The sequence below is a fragment of the Glandiceps talaboti genome, chromosome 16, assembly GCF_964340395.1.
Source record: "Glandiceps talaboti chromosome 16, keGlaTala1.1, whole genome shotgun sequence".
Taxonomy (NCBI): Eukaryota; Metazoa; Hemichordata; class Enteropneusta; family Spengelidae; genus Glandiceps; species Glandiceps talaboti.
Genome location: NC_135564.1, coordinates 21,598,453 through 21,614,183, shown reverse-complemented (window position 1 = coordinate 21,614,183; position 15,731 = coordinate 21,598,453). Strand labels below are relative to the sequence as shown.

Here is a 15,731-nt window from a genome sequence, read left to right as displayed (position 1 = left end):
TCTTACCGACAGTTTAAACCACCTCAAATCTAATGTTACCGACAGTTTAAACCACCTCAAATCTAATCTTACCGACAGTTTAAACCACCTCAAATCTAATCTTACCGACAGTTTAAACCACCTCAAATCTAATCTTACCGACAGTTTAAACCACTTCAAATCTAATCTTACCGACAGTTTAAACCACCTCAAATCTAATCTTACCGACAGTTTAAACCACCTCAAATCTAATCTTACCGACAGTTTAAACCACCTCAAATCTAATCTTACCGACAGTTTAAACCACCTCAAATCTAATCTTACCGACAGTTTAAACCACCTCAAATCTAATCTTACCGACAGTTTAAACCACCTCAAATCTAATCTTACCGACAGTTTAAACCACCTCAAATCTAATCTTACCGACAGTTTAAACCACCTCAAATCTAATCTTACCGACAGTTTAAACCACCTCAAATCTAATCTTACCGACAGTTTAAACCACCTCAAATCTAATCTTACCGACAGTTTAAACCATCTCAAATCTAATCTTACCGACAGTTTAAACCACCTCAAATCTAATCTTACCGACAGTTTAAACCACCTCAAATCTAATCTTACCGACAGTTTAAACCACCTCAAATCTAATCTTACCGACAGTTTAAACCACCTCAAATCTAATCTTACCGACAGTTTAAACCACCTCAAATCTAATCTTACCGACAGTTTAAACCACCTCAAATCTAATCTTACCGACAGTTTAAACCACCTCAAATCTAATCTTACCGACAGTTTAAACCACCTCAAATCTAATCTTACCGACAGTTTAAACCACCTCAAATCTAATCTTACCGACAGTTTAAACCACCTCAAATCTAATCTTACCGACAGTTTAAACCACCGCTGCTACGATTAGTCTCACGTCAAATGAATTTAGTCGCACAATAGTTACTTTAATTTTCTAGCATGTAACGTGTATTGCTATTTATTAGTGTTGACTTTATTGCTCAGTATCCTACATTGTTTAGTTGCATATAATGTTGGCCAACAAAGTACATTGCAATTTGATTGAAGTTTGTACATTGATGTACTTTTAGTGAGACCTTGTTTGGGTAGACTGACTAGTCGTCAAATTAATTCACCTGCAACAGGTCAAATGTTGTCTACGTCGAAGCAAACAGCTTGAAATGAAATGAATTGTGTATTTGAGAGTAATAAAAAGAAGCCAATAGTTTGGCAGTATGAAACCAGCTAATCAACCTATCAACACAAACACACTCATAAACAATATATACATACGATATTGTTGGATTAAAATCGGTGACGTACTGATGGTGAATCGTGAATTATATTCACAGCTCTAACTTTTGGTGAACGTGAAATGAAATCCAGAGATGCCGCTGAATGGTGACTAATTATAAAAGCATTTACTTCATGGTGAATGTTGATCTGAGAGGGATATACCCCCCTCCTCCCTCCCTCCCTAGGTATGTGAGTGTAAATGTGAGAGTTTCAAAATTGAGGATTAGAGTGATATGTTAGAAGGCTTGTACTATTTATTATGTTATTTCACATCTAACCATGCTTGTCTATCATGTAGTCCTTTGTTTATTCCATGGCCATGTGTGTCTGTCTTGTTACTTATGTCACCCAGCAAGGTATAAACCAAAGAGAACATGAACAACAGTATGCCAATGAAAAAATCAAGTCTTCTTTTAAACAGCTTGTGCTTAGAATAAACAAAATATCAAGGACGTCATAATGATGATTATGGAAATTAGAACACATAAAACATGATATAACTTCAAATAAACACTTTTATTTCAAACTCTGTCAAACTATATACAGTGTACATCAAAAAGTGGTGCACTGACACTTTGCATAGAAAAGTAGTATGTATATACTGTGGTCATTTACACAATGCAAATAGCAACATGGTGTAGAATGAAATACTGTCAATCAATGTTGGTGACAAATCAATCTAAACAACAACAACAACAACAACAACAACAACAACAAGAACAACAAACATCATTGCTGAAATGGATTATATCTACCACAAGTGACACTAAATTTAAAGTGTGTTTCCTTCTGTCGAATGGAATTGCTGTTTTCAAGTTAAACATTGACAGGAATTTGAACAGAAAATAGCATTTTTCTTTTCTTTTCTTTCACATGTGACTAGGATCACATAACTTATGGCAATTACCACTTTACAACAAATAGTTTGTAAAGTTAGACTGATGTAGGCTTGTATATATATAGTCACTGTATTGTTCAACTCAGTCACTCTGTCATCAGCCATTAAGATTTTTAACAACTTGGTCATTGTTAAAGTATGACAATGTGGTATTTAAAACAAATACCAGTCAATGAGATATTTTTTTCTAATTACATTTCTGTTATTCTAATGGTGTATTGTCCAATGTTACAAAAAAATGCCGTATGATCAACCTTGACAGCTTAATTGCCAGTTATGGAGTGTACAGGATTATACATCATTCCAATTTTACAATGGACATACTTACATGTATTAGAACACAAAATGGCTGACAAAAGTAAATGTAAACAAATTATACCACAGACTGACAGATCACTGTAGTGGGTGCAGTCTAATCTTGTTTTTTACTAGACTAGACTGATAAGCCTGGACCGATGATGTCATTAATCTAACCATATCACAGCCAATCAGTTTCTTTGTTCATTTTTATACATATAATTTACAGAATGCCTTGATATGTCAGGTAAGAAAAACTGCTTAAGCAGCAATGTTCTTAGATTTATGAAAATACAGACAGTACCACCTTAATTTAAAAAAAGAATTATACAACCAATATCTAAACCACCAATGAGATGTTTTCTTACTCATAACATTGAGTTTGAATTTGTTGGTTCAGTGTTCTATGATTTAATTGGCTATTTCATATCACATGATAGTATGTTCATCCAATAAAATTGTTTTAATATCTTTAGAAATTAGTCAACATGATGCGGTACAAAAAAGCAGCATTTACATCAAATCAATCAAAAAACATGATATTATTGCATAGTGTCTCACAATCAAATTTTCTCTCACATTCGGTAAAAAAAATCACAAAATATCCAGTGCAGTAGTAAATGTTTGTTTCTATGGTAAATTTGTTGTCAGTCTCTTGTTTCACATCTCAAGCCGTCTTCCTAATGAAGTACAGTCTTGACAAATTCATTTGATTTGATCAATCACTAAACAAATGATTTATAATTATGCATGTTTGAGGGCGCACTTTATTCTGTCATACTGACATGGTATTACCACACAACCCATGTCTACTTTTAGGTGTCTATTGTGTTACATCATTTCTAAATATGACAAAGCACAGAAAAATGACATTTTTTATCCTAAATCTGACACTACTGTAATAACACAAGCTTAAAAAACAAGGGACGGAATATAATATGAGTTGATAAATTCTTGACTTTAACTGTTCTTACTGGTCAACACACAGAAAGGTTTACAATAATTGTTGAAAAACACTTTTACCTGTTCAATTTGTACAATATAATAAGAATGTTCTTAATTATGAGCTACATTATTTATAGAAATTAATTTATTTAACAGAAGTCGACCATTGAGGATGGCTGCATAATTAGGAGTACCTTGAAAAATCTGTCAAACTTAGTTATTGATGACGTTCATGTGCAATGCTACAATCAAGCATATCAATGATTATTCAAAAATAGGCAGATTCATACATCTATTTTTTGGGGTTATATAGACTGTCACAAAACTCACAGTAATACACTGTATAAATGAATTTTGAAACTTATGTAAAATATCAAAAGTTGTGGCAATGTACCACCACACTTCATAGTTTAACCACAATTTAGTAAATATTGCAGATGCATAAACAATTTACAAACAACATCAAATTTTCCCATCAATTTCAAAATGAATCTTTTGTTCATAATTTCTGATGTTTGTTTTTCTTATCATAACCATGCATACACATAGCAGCAATAAATGTAAAAACACAATGTAAAAAACATATCACAATATTTTGCAAGTACTTCACGTCATAACCACAAAAAATGTAATGTTTTTAGTGATATGCCATCATTTGTAATATAAAGAAGTCGGTAAAAATAATTTAAATTTCAGTTCAATCTAAAACCAAAAATTAAAGCCAGTGTATATTGTCAAATCACACATACCTTATTTAGCAGAGAATATATACTTCTAGGAATTCATATTTTCTATAAACATTTCTTTGAAATTTAGTCCCCTTTATTCTGAGATGGACTTAATTACATAATCTGAAATATTGAGTTCAATTTCAGATTGATTTTAGGATAAGATCAATTTTTCCATTTTTAAAAGAAGAATTAAAATGGTCATTCTAAGTGAAGTGTGCATAACATTTACAATAAAACTCACAATGTGTCTGAAATGATAATTTATCAAGGCTTACTCTTTTTTAGTTTTTATGAATTATTTTTTGAGAATTCCTCATTTTGAATCTGTATCACGTATCACTAGTTTGACTTAGATATTCTTAAGTTAAGGAAATTCCAATTTAATTTGATCAGTTGTTGTTTTGCATAAACTAGTCATTTTTTTCTTTTAAAGGCAGTGAGCCTCTTCAACTCTTACTCCTTTATTTCAGTAAATAAACAAATTTTTTTGCACTTTATTTTAGAAATTTTTTCTATTGTGTGCATCTAGTGGACGGATTAATTCCTACAAAATAAATTGTTTCCCTAATGCCAATGGTATGCATTCTCTCCTTGGAAAGTATGTTTCATACCTGTGGCGATATTCTCTCTTAAATCAGGGTTGTTTTCTGGGAATGTACCATGGAATGTCTTATGTGTTGCCGTTCTAGAGAACGAATCTTGTATGTTTTGGAGATTGGATCTCTGACGTGGAGTTCCGGGTAAACACCAGTTAGGGGGACTGTAATTGACGGCTGGATGGGTCGTTTGACCAGTTGTCACTGGTAGGTGATCGACATCAACAGATCGATTCATATCGGGGAACCAATGCTTGTCTGTTTGCGGCGCAAAACTAGCACTGACATTTCCACGGTATTCTTTCATAATATCGCTCTCTGAAACACGTGTTCCGCCAACAGTTGCTGGTCGGTCTGTAATAGTCATAGGTTGACCATTACCTCCAGTGGCAACTCTAACGGTGTCAGAAATCTGAACACTCTTGCCGCTGCCTTTCTGGATAGGTGACAATGAACGGTAAGGTTTGGGTATACTGGCATTCAACTCACGTAAATCATATTTATCTTTATCAGCTGTAGATACAGTTTTAACTTTATCAGGATTATATTCATATGTGTACGTAGACTGGCCAGCTGGTTTCTGTACAAGACTGTTCTCAATCCTAGGTCTTCCGTGTAGTAACTGAAAGTTTGAATATTTCTTTGGATCAGTCATATTAGGTTTAGCACCCGGATCACCAGCAAACTGATATTTATCCCAATCTCTCTCTGCTATGTTTACAGAGGCTTTCGCTCTTGCCTTGTCAGCTTCTTCCTCCATTTCTTTCAAGCCTAGATGAGACTTTGTAAGATGGTACTCCCAAGGACTGATATCATCTAGTTCATATGGATTTGTACCGTCATAATAAAACGGTGCTCTGCAGGTGTAGATTTTATGAAGTGTATCATAGTAGACAGGAGGCTGTGAAACTGGAGTAATAAAACTGACTTTTCTCCTCAGTAAAGACAAATCATCATGGTGTTCCTGGTTTTCAGCTTGCTTCCATCGTGTGTTTGTTGTCAGATCTTCAAATCTTTTCTTTTGCCATCCTTCTAAATCTTTCCTCCATGCCTCCACTGTTGTTTCTCTTTCCTTCTCCGGTACAAATAATTGTTGGTTTACAATTTCATTTTTCTGTTCTTCAATCTTTCTCAGCTGACCATCAGGATCTTGCTCAGCTTGCATCTTTTTCCACTCATCTAGCTTTTTAGGATCTTGGAAACAATCATGTGTTTCTGATGGCAAACTAAGGTAAGGTTTGACCTAAAGTAGACAGAGAACAAATACAACAAAGTTTGATAAAGTGTATGTCCTTCCAATAATCTTGAACAAAGAGAGACACAATGTGAAAAAAATAGCAAACACAAAACTTCTGTCTAAAGTTATAGTTAAATTATTTTGGATTTTTCTAAAACTACTCTTGTGACAATGAGAACTGTGGTACAACTTTGACATTTTTAGGAGGCCAGAAATTGCTTTTTTTTGGTGTGAGAATTTTTGTATAACAGCTCAATAAATATTTCACACTAGATTGTCGTTGTTGTTCACTATTCTACTAAGTATATTTGATGTTTTTCATTTAAGGTACAGATTGAGCTTTGATGTATTTTCAGAATTTTACTGACATTTTACTGTTCAATTGGCACTATGAACTGTAGATTTTTATGTTTTATTCAAACTTTAATAGTCCCACCAGAAATAAATTCTTGTATCAGAAACTCAGAGACATCAATTTCTTACCTTGTCCATTTCGATTTCTATCTTAGGTGTGAAAGGTACATATTCAATACGTCCATCTTTGATGACACACCTGACTGCCTTAGCTGGGCCAATCATACGAGCTATACGGCCTTCCAATGGACGGGGTGGCATAAATGTATTATATGACCTTGGATGCTGAAAATAATCCATGAGAAAATAGTTAATACACAATTTGAAACAATGTAACCAGTGTCATTCATCAAAAGGAAACAATGTAACCAGTGTCATTCATCAAAAGGAAACAATGTAACCAGTGTCATTCATCAAAAGGAAACAATGTAACCAGTGTCATTCATCAAAAGGAAACAATGTAACCAGTGTCATGCATCAAAAAGGAAACAATGTAACCAATTACTAGTAATAGTGGTCTTCAAATGACTGATATTCATTATACAAAGGAATACTTTACTTTCAATTAAAAGTAATTTATACTTAAAAAAAAAATAATCCAAGTAAAAAGACTTTACTATACTCTAATGTCTGTTTAAATAAATGAAAGTAAAATGTAAAAAGACAGTAAGGTATATATCTAGTATTCATTGCAATAACACGATTTGAAAATCAAGTATTCCCTGTAAAAAAACACTTGAACACTTTTAAACTGCAAGCTATAAAATTATTGAACATGTCAATATCTTACATTTCATTACTTTCATGTTTTGTTACAATTTAAAGTTAAAGTACTTTCATTTTTTCATTTTTTGTTACATTTTAAAATCATATCAAATACAAATTATCTACCACATTTTGAAGTATATTTTTACATTAGTATATTTTCATCCCCTAAACATAATTACAAAAATAAGAAAAATTCAACATACTAGTAAGAGAAATAGAGAGAGAGGTGACAAAATGAGGAAGAAAAAAGTGAATGTGTAAGTTATTGTGATATATTACATAGGATTATATTGGCTATTATGGCAAGGCACAGACTATAAGGTAAACAGTGATGTTAATAACGTCATCAACTTTTACACCAGACTGTTAAATCCATACAAACTTGTTTATGCTTCATGATATTGATTCCTTGACTTGTGTTGAAATATTTGGCTAGGGCGATTCCTAGGGGAATTACATACAATTGTTGATGTAACTTGAGATTATATGCCCTATAGAATAAAGAAATTGTCAACTACTTGGGTGTTTATAGAATTGACTCAGTATTTCAAGTTTCACATATAGTGTTGACAAAACACAGTGTACATTAAACCTCTACAAATGTCATCAGGTCACTCTCACCAAAATGTAATAAATACTTGAAATCATTTACAACTAAGAATTGTACATAACCTTGGACTGAAACATGTCTTCATTAGGTGTTGTTATATGATAAATAAAGGACAGTTAGTCACTGAGTGAAACTGGCATCAAATTTTAAATCCCTCATAGTACATTATCTCTTTCAAGTGATCTTTAAGTTTTATTTCTTTTGTATAAAACTTTTGTTTAGACTTTTTGGTCTGGTAGCTAAGGGTGGTGTTCAGTGATTTAAAGTGACGCTAAGTGTGTTGAGTACCCATTGTTTGCTGATTGAGTCAAGGCTTTCAAAACATCCATACAGGGGGATTACAGGGTAAACTAAATATCCCCCAAACAGTTATATGCTGATTACAATTTCTCAGCTATTGTGTAGTTGTTTCAATTTAACGATTTTGTACTTCCAGCACTCTGGCCATGGTCTGATGATTGTCAATGCTATCACCATGGATACAGTAAACAATGAAATAGGTAAGGGCAGGTGCTTTGAATAAAACTTCAATCACAATTGGTGTTATCTGAGAGGCATAAATAATTGATTAGGGAAATCAATACAGTGACAATGCTAAGGTACTGAAATCTGAAATGAAACCATGGTCATGGGTCAACTCCACTGGGATGCCATGTAACTTAGTGATTGGGTCATTTCCATGGTGACAGGTCATGGCTTGGACTTCCATTTTGTTTTTTCTTGTCAAACAATCATTGATTTCTTCTCACAAGTTCATTGATTGGTAAATATTCATTTTCATCATATTTGACTCAGATTTTTCTATCATTTGGGACAAGTAGTCATTCTGGACTGAATTCATTTTTTCTATTTTTGGGGTTTTGTTTGGATTTGAGGAGAGAATTTATTTCAAATGAATATTTGTTTATTTTACTTTTTATTACCACACATACACACACACATATATATTTAGAAATGTACAATTTACAATGTAGAAAGCTTGGCAGTCATGAAAATTCCATGGCAAGCACAGAGCTTGGCAACAAGACACACAGTCCACAATTCAATGAATTTCTTCAGTTTTGCATGAAATGCTCTAAAATTTTGCTCCAATTTGTGAAAGCTGAAGTTATTTAAAATTCATTACCAGTAGAGATCTTAGCTTCCATTCTGATAAAACTTGTTCATAATTCAATGATGTAATTTTTTAACTCCATAAAATTATGTCATTTCAATCACTTAGATATTACTTTTAATAGAAGTTTAAGAGTTCTACCAGTAGCAAATATTGTCATGAATTTAGCAAGACAGTTGTAGAATTATTTTCATACATATCATAAATCGACCAAGTAAAAATTTGAAAATGTGGAATGTGTCCCTTTAAAAAATAACGATGATTTTGGCAAAAAATATGATTATTATGAATATAACAATATTGACGAATGAATTTGACAATAGAAACACAGACAGCGTTTTGTACAATGTAAGGAAAAAGCAGTTATAAAACTAATGTATGTAAGAGCTTAGGTGAAAAAAAAATGATTGTGTGTTTCCAATAACATGGCCTCAGAAAGTAGTGTAGATACAAACAATGTAGATAGGTCGGGATTGGATTTGATCTTATGGTATTTGATCTTATGGTATTTTATCTGTACCTTTTCAATTGTTTTTAATTTTGAAAAATATTGTTTCTATCCAAAAACAGACATTGGGAAAGAAGACAGACATGTATGAATGTCAAGATGACAAAATATTTCTTCTATATTTGTTTTAAATATTTAAAAAAATGGTTAGGGTCAGCAGCTGAAACTGAGGTCGGTTTGATTATTGGAAACTGTCAATTGTTTTTATTTTGCCTAATTGAAGCAAGAGAATATAGAGATATTAGAAATATGAAACAAGAAAAATAATATTATATTATATTATATATACAAATATCACACATTTGACCGTTGTTATACTCACTCAAAAATATCAACATAGAAAACAATGAATTATAGTAAAAATGTACTTGTGAAAAAACGTGGCAGGTAATTTTGTAGTTTGATTAATATCAAAATGGCTACCAAGGGGTCAAAGTACTTTATAGAATGGTAGAATCATGTTGACACCAATTAATATTCCAGCTTAAAGTCAATGAATCAATTTCATTATATTTTCTAATTCAAGGTTGACTGAATACTTTTAGTTCTGTACATATAATACAGTTCAAATTGTGTCCATTGTCTTGTCTTATCCATATATAATCCATCTGGGTCTGTCGTCATGGCAACTATTCCTCGCTATTTTCTAAAGTGACGCGAGTGTTTAAGTTGTCTAAGTTGTCTTACCAAGGTGGTATCATCCACGCCATACACCATTTCATTAGTACGTTTATCAGCATAGTTATCAAGAGAAAGGGCGTTTGCTGGACCAAATCCGGTGAAGTTTCTCTGGTAAGTTGTATGCCACTGAGATCGTTCAACATTTCGTAAAGCTGTTGCTGTACGTGGGTTAAGTGTGTTGTCAAGGGAACGAGCATCGTGGTTTGGTATAACCATCTTGGGTGGTGTAGGGTAGTATTGTTGTTTACCTCCGTATGTAGACCTGGCAAGCTGTCATAGAAAGTGGTGTTGATAACACGTAAGTAAACATTGTCTATTATTATCAATTAACAGTATCAGTCAAAAAGTGTCTGACAAAACTGTGATGTATTTATTTCAACATTTCATTCTCTTGTAACATCATCATATTACTATCACAAATATAGTTGGAATTTCAAATACCAGTGTTTGAATTTTTAGGAATGTTCTTACCTGATAGAAGTTATCACCTGGCCAGCTTAAAGCTTTCTTTTCAGATTCCTTTGGTAGTGCTTGGGTTTCACGTCTTAGTGCATGCCCTGGTCAAAACAAATAATATGGAACATGATTAAATGATACAATAGAAACTTTACAATTGTTAAACAAAAAGTTGTGTACATTGTAAAAATAAAAACTGATATCAAATCAGTAATATAAGTATTAAAATGAAAGGAATTTTGTTAAATTAACTGAACAAAGAAAAACAGGATTTTTTGCCTCTTCTTCTACAAAATATGTTTTAAAATTGTTTGTCGTATTTTGTGGAATGCCAATACTTTCACTTGTAATGTTTCTGCACAGAACTTCTTATAGTGGGGAGGGGGGGGGGGTTGTACTATAGTGTTCTTATAGTGGGGGTTGTACTATAGTGTTCTTTAGTATCTTTATTACACTTATGTACCCAAATAGTCAATTTTCTTGTTGTAATAAAGTTATATCTAATCTTATCTAATATATATATAAATCAAGGGTGATGATGCTGACCTTTAACCTTCTCTTCAACGACAACATCATAAGGCATAGCAGGTTGAAGTGGGTGTAATGGTAGGTTGTTAACAGCTCCTACACCGGTCTTAGGATCATCAGGACTTGTACCAAAGGTGGGAAACAAGGCAAACTTAGATTGATGGGATGCATACGGATGTTCTGCTGGGAATGGCTTGTTAATTTTCATTTTCCTGGAAATCAAGGAATAGTTATCCATGGTTTATAACAATGTATAGTAATCTGTAGAGTGTGGAAATTTGTTAAAATCTGTTATGATTTACAGGCAATTTAAGTAACATATACTCCACAAAATGTTAATTCAATATTTGAATTTGATAAGGATTCTAAACACTTGAGTCTTGGCTTCACTAATCTTTTTAAAATAATGAAATTCACTACTAGATAAGGCAAGGAAGTCATTTTTCATTTTAATTTGTTGACTAGAATTCAGAAAGGAAAGGGAAAGGGAAGGAATTCAGAATTTTTGTATTATTCCGTTTTTTATAAAGTGTCTTTACACGTAACTGTTACAGGTATTATAATTATAAATATAAAAGTTTTCAAGTGTAAAAAAACCCCAGAAAATTAAAATCATGAAGACAAAAATGAAAGGCAGAAAATTATGAGTACATATCTTAAACCATTTAATTATTAAAGATTGCAAAATATGAATGTGATAAATAGTAACAATATGGTACCATAGGTGTTGGTTGATAAAATAAAAATAAAAAGATAAATAACTGAACTAAAATATATTGTGTGAATAAAGTTCTTAAAGTTTTAGTTTAGATTGGTAAGAAATTTGGTTAGTTTTGTTGCCATGGTGCCTAAATATGTATTCTAAGTAACAATGATGTGTAACTTACGTCATGTCAATAGTCTGAGGCCTTGGAACTCTGAAATAGATGATAGATGAAAAATGTGGTCAGATGTCAATTACAAGAATATCTGCATACACAAAAACAAAACTGACAAAAAAATTATTAAATTATCTTTGAAACAACTTTTATACAAATATATAGATCTATCTATTAAACATGATATGTTTCAGAGAATATGAAAAATTAAATAGTCTAGTCTCTCTTTCTGAAAAACATATATTGGCAGTTAAACTCTAGTCTAGACTCTCTATGGTAACATTAGGTGAAATGAGTTGATACTTACAATTCATCATTAGATCTTATGTTACTTCTTTTCAATGCTGTCAAATCATAATACTGGTTTACTGGTATGCCCCTACAAATATCAAGTCAAAATAATAAACAAGTTTAGAAAAATGAAATAGTTTCAGTTATTGCATCTTTTTTTTATATGAAGTAATTACTGAAATAAAAAAAGGAAGAAACTGAAACAGAATTTAAAAAGTTAAATAGTTAGCTGAATACAACTATAGAATTTGAAATGACACAATTTCACTATCCCTCGGTGTGGGGTGGGGGTGGGGGTGGGGATGGGGTGGGGAAAAGATAGTTTGGGGAATAAAATATTTCATTTTTTAAGCTACTTAATTTTTGCCACCCTTCTAATTTCAGAGTCCCTCTATTTATTGTTTGGTTACTTCAAACCAAAGTTAGAGTATATATTATATAATGCAATGTCAGTAAACTGATCTAATGGCTGTCACAAAACTTTATCTTATCTTAAAGTAGGGGATTTCAGTACAAAGTCTTGACAAGAATCACACATTTATAAGATTGCAATAACTTGGTAGGAGTACCTCTTTAACAACTGTTGTCATGGTTACTGCTGACACACAATATTGACAACTTTACATGACAGGTTTGTGCCAGTCAGTTTGAACAGTCTGTAAGTAAATGTATAAATGTGAGCACACTATCAAAGTGTGATCTGGTGAACAGAAACTTGAGTCAATATTGACAGATTAGATGATTTGTACATATTATAGATAGTCATGGAGAAGTAACCTATGACACTATCAGCCAGCCTGATAGGGGCTGAAGAACACCAGGTATCTTACAGTCTAGTGTATTGAGTGTCTGATTCAGTGGATCACAACTCTACATCTTATTATCCTACATTTTTGGAATATATTTGTTTCATCTTAAGGCTTCTTACTGTACTGGCACTTTTTTTTACAACTGTAATGGGACTGTTAAAATGTTGATTTAAGAATAATGCTACTATTGCTAGGGTTCATGTAATACATTTCTGATTTGTTATTAAAAAATTGTTTGTAGATTTTTTTACTTATATATATTATCATACTAAAAGTTTTGATAACTATTTCATTGCCAAACTATCCAAGTGATAATGTTGAACAGTGGCTGAGTCACTAGTATCCAATATTTTTCACTTTTGGTTTTCCTTTAGTTTTTTACACTATAGTTTCTTCTGTCTCTGAATTTGGACTATTTTCATTACATTGGCTAAATATATTGGTGTCAAATAATGAGAGTCTGAAGTGACTCATGTCCAATTGTTAGAACAAAAACTGATGTGATGAATTAACGATTCAAGCTTTTCTCAGATTAGAGGTGGATTAGGGTAGATATATTGATTTCTATAGATGACATCCCTGGATACACACATGAAATCAATTTAGACACTCTATACAGGTTTACAAACTTATGAGAAATCATTATGAAATGCCAAATAATGTTACCAAATGGACTTTTCAAATTTTGATGGTGAAAATTTTGGTTGAATTTGAAGGTCAAATTCATGTTGCACTTGTTACAAATTTTCTTTAAAAAGTGTTTTTGATGAGTACAATCCTCCATTTGTTTTGTTGACATCTTGGAATCTATACCGGCCTAGGCCTGTGGACAGGAAAGAGAAGGTTTCTTCTGAAAATCTGAAACTGTTTTGAAAACCTACTAGAGAGTAAGAAAATGTAATACAGAATTAGAATTGATATTGATATGTTATGGTTGTCATTCTGGATGTTTTCAACACCAAGACTGGATATCAAATGTCAATTTCTTGTGTTACACTCACAGTTTGCACCAAACTTCAAACACCAACATTTTTTTCCTGAGGAATTTACAAAAAAATGTACACTTGAAGTTATGGCCAGCAGTCATGCTAAGTAGGTGATAAAAAGATTGCATTCCTCTGTTGTTCACAGTCATTGACAAACTCATGAAGAATTCAGTAACTACGTTTACTGAAAGCCAAACTGTTGAATAAGTGAACACATTGACTACATTAAAAGAATGTAAAGTATAAACTTCTTACGTCTGGTACATGCAGTGCAACTTATTCAGGTTTGGGACTTCAGGCGCTGCTGGATACTGCTTTGGCAGTTCAGGAAGAAGAGAGGTTGTCATCTTCAAAACTCCTAAATTTGAGCAATTTAGCCCAAATTCACTGAGCTAGTCCGTACTGTGTGTCCCAATGGAGTTACACTATCAACCTGACACAGATGGCTTCAGGGGTTGCCATAGTGCATGCAAATTTAATCCCAATTGTCCTGTTTACAATAGCCTATCTTAAGTTTCCTCACAGGGATAACAGTAAACAAAGAACTCATTTCATATGCAATTATTAACCAATCACAGTAATGGATAATCAACATCCTGTCTTTGATATGCTAATAAGCCAATTACCACCAATTGACTTTTTACAAGTCAACAAGTCAGTGCTGAGTAGTATATTGTTAAAGTGTCTGGAATGAATATATCTCACTACCTACTATACACACAACACTATTTGCTTTATTCATAACTTAGGAAGTCTGCCTTCTTTCTTCAAAATATGCCAATAAAGGAACATAACAATTGCACTTCTATGAGAGTATCTGTTTGTTTTTAGTTTCATACCCAACATTTTCTATACGTTGTCTAACTTTGTCAGTACATAGACAGTCAAAGTGAAAAGCAAGATTTCGATGAAAATTGATGGAAACTTGATATTTTCTGCATATAAATAGGGGTTGGACACTCAATATGCTAGATGACTTTTACTGTCATGGTGTAACATGTTAACAGAGTGCCTATAAAAACTACCATTTTAGAGAGTATTACAGCATTTTTATCTCGTAATGTTGGACTACAGTATTAAGAATATACAGGAAAGATCATTGTAATTTTGAAATTAGTTGCATTTTGAGAACTGTATTAATGAAAATTTGGCTTGATGCTCGTTGGTCAAGACACTGACCCAGGCTTGAAATTAGCATTTTAAAAAACCCATCACTACGACTACCCCATTCCTTATTAACATATCAAATTAATTAACATTTACACAGCAATTAAAATTTCATCCATATGAAATAAGTCTATTGGATTGAGAACAGCATGAAATTGCTAAGTATAGTTTTACAAAACAAATTGACTGACTTTATGACTATCTGCTTTGTATGTAGATGTCCTTTACCTGTATTGATTACATGTAATAGGGCCACCTAAGTATGCAATAAAATTATATGTGTAATAGGGCCACCTAAGTATGCAATAAAATTATAGATTGTAATTCTCATGTTTACTGTCAGTGCAGCTGTTTTCTCTAGGTATATGTTGCTTTTATTTCGTTTAATTTAATAAAAGGTGTCCTATCGAGAGGAAAATACCTTCAAATATTGTCTGGAAAAGTCACGGGATCTCCTTTTTCATCAATTGTATATTTACTTTTGGTTCTAAGTCTTTTTTGTTGGCAAGAGTACTGACAATAAAGTGGGTGTGCAATACAAGACTTAGACAAGTAGACTACAGTTGTGACTTGTAGCGGTAGACAGTAAATGTTCC

The 15,731-nt window shown here is 32.6% G+C and overlaps 1 protein-coding gene across 1 annotated transcript in view; it reads right to left on the bottom strand.

The window, feature by feature from the left end:
- Positions 1–2,035: 2,035 nt before the first annotated feature.
- LOC144447016 (uncharacterized) overlaps positions 2,036–15,731 on the bottom strand; it is a 36,943-nt gene continuing 23,247 nt past the window's right edge. The window contains exons 3-9 of the mRNA XM_078136875.1: positions 12,190–12,261; positions 11,892–11,921; positions 11,023–11,216; positions 10,492–10,577; positions 10,027–10,290; positions 6,469–6,624; positions 2,036–5,991 (exon numbers count right to left, since the gene is read on the bottom strand). Of these exons, the coding sequence (XP_077993001.1) occupies positions 4,717–5,991; positions 6,469–6,624; positions 10,027–10,290; positions 10,492–10,577; positions 11,023–11,216; positions 11,892–11,921; positions 12,190–12,261 (2,077 nt within the window). The 3' untranslated portion in view covers positions 2,036–4,716. The remainder of the gene's footprint in view (positions 5,992–6,468; positions 6,625–10,026; positions 10,291–10,491; positions 10,578–11,022; positions 11,217–11,891; positions 11,922–12,189; positions 12,262–15,731) is intronic.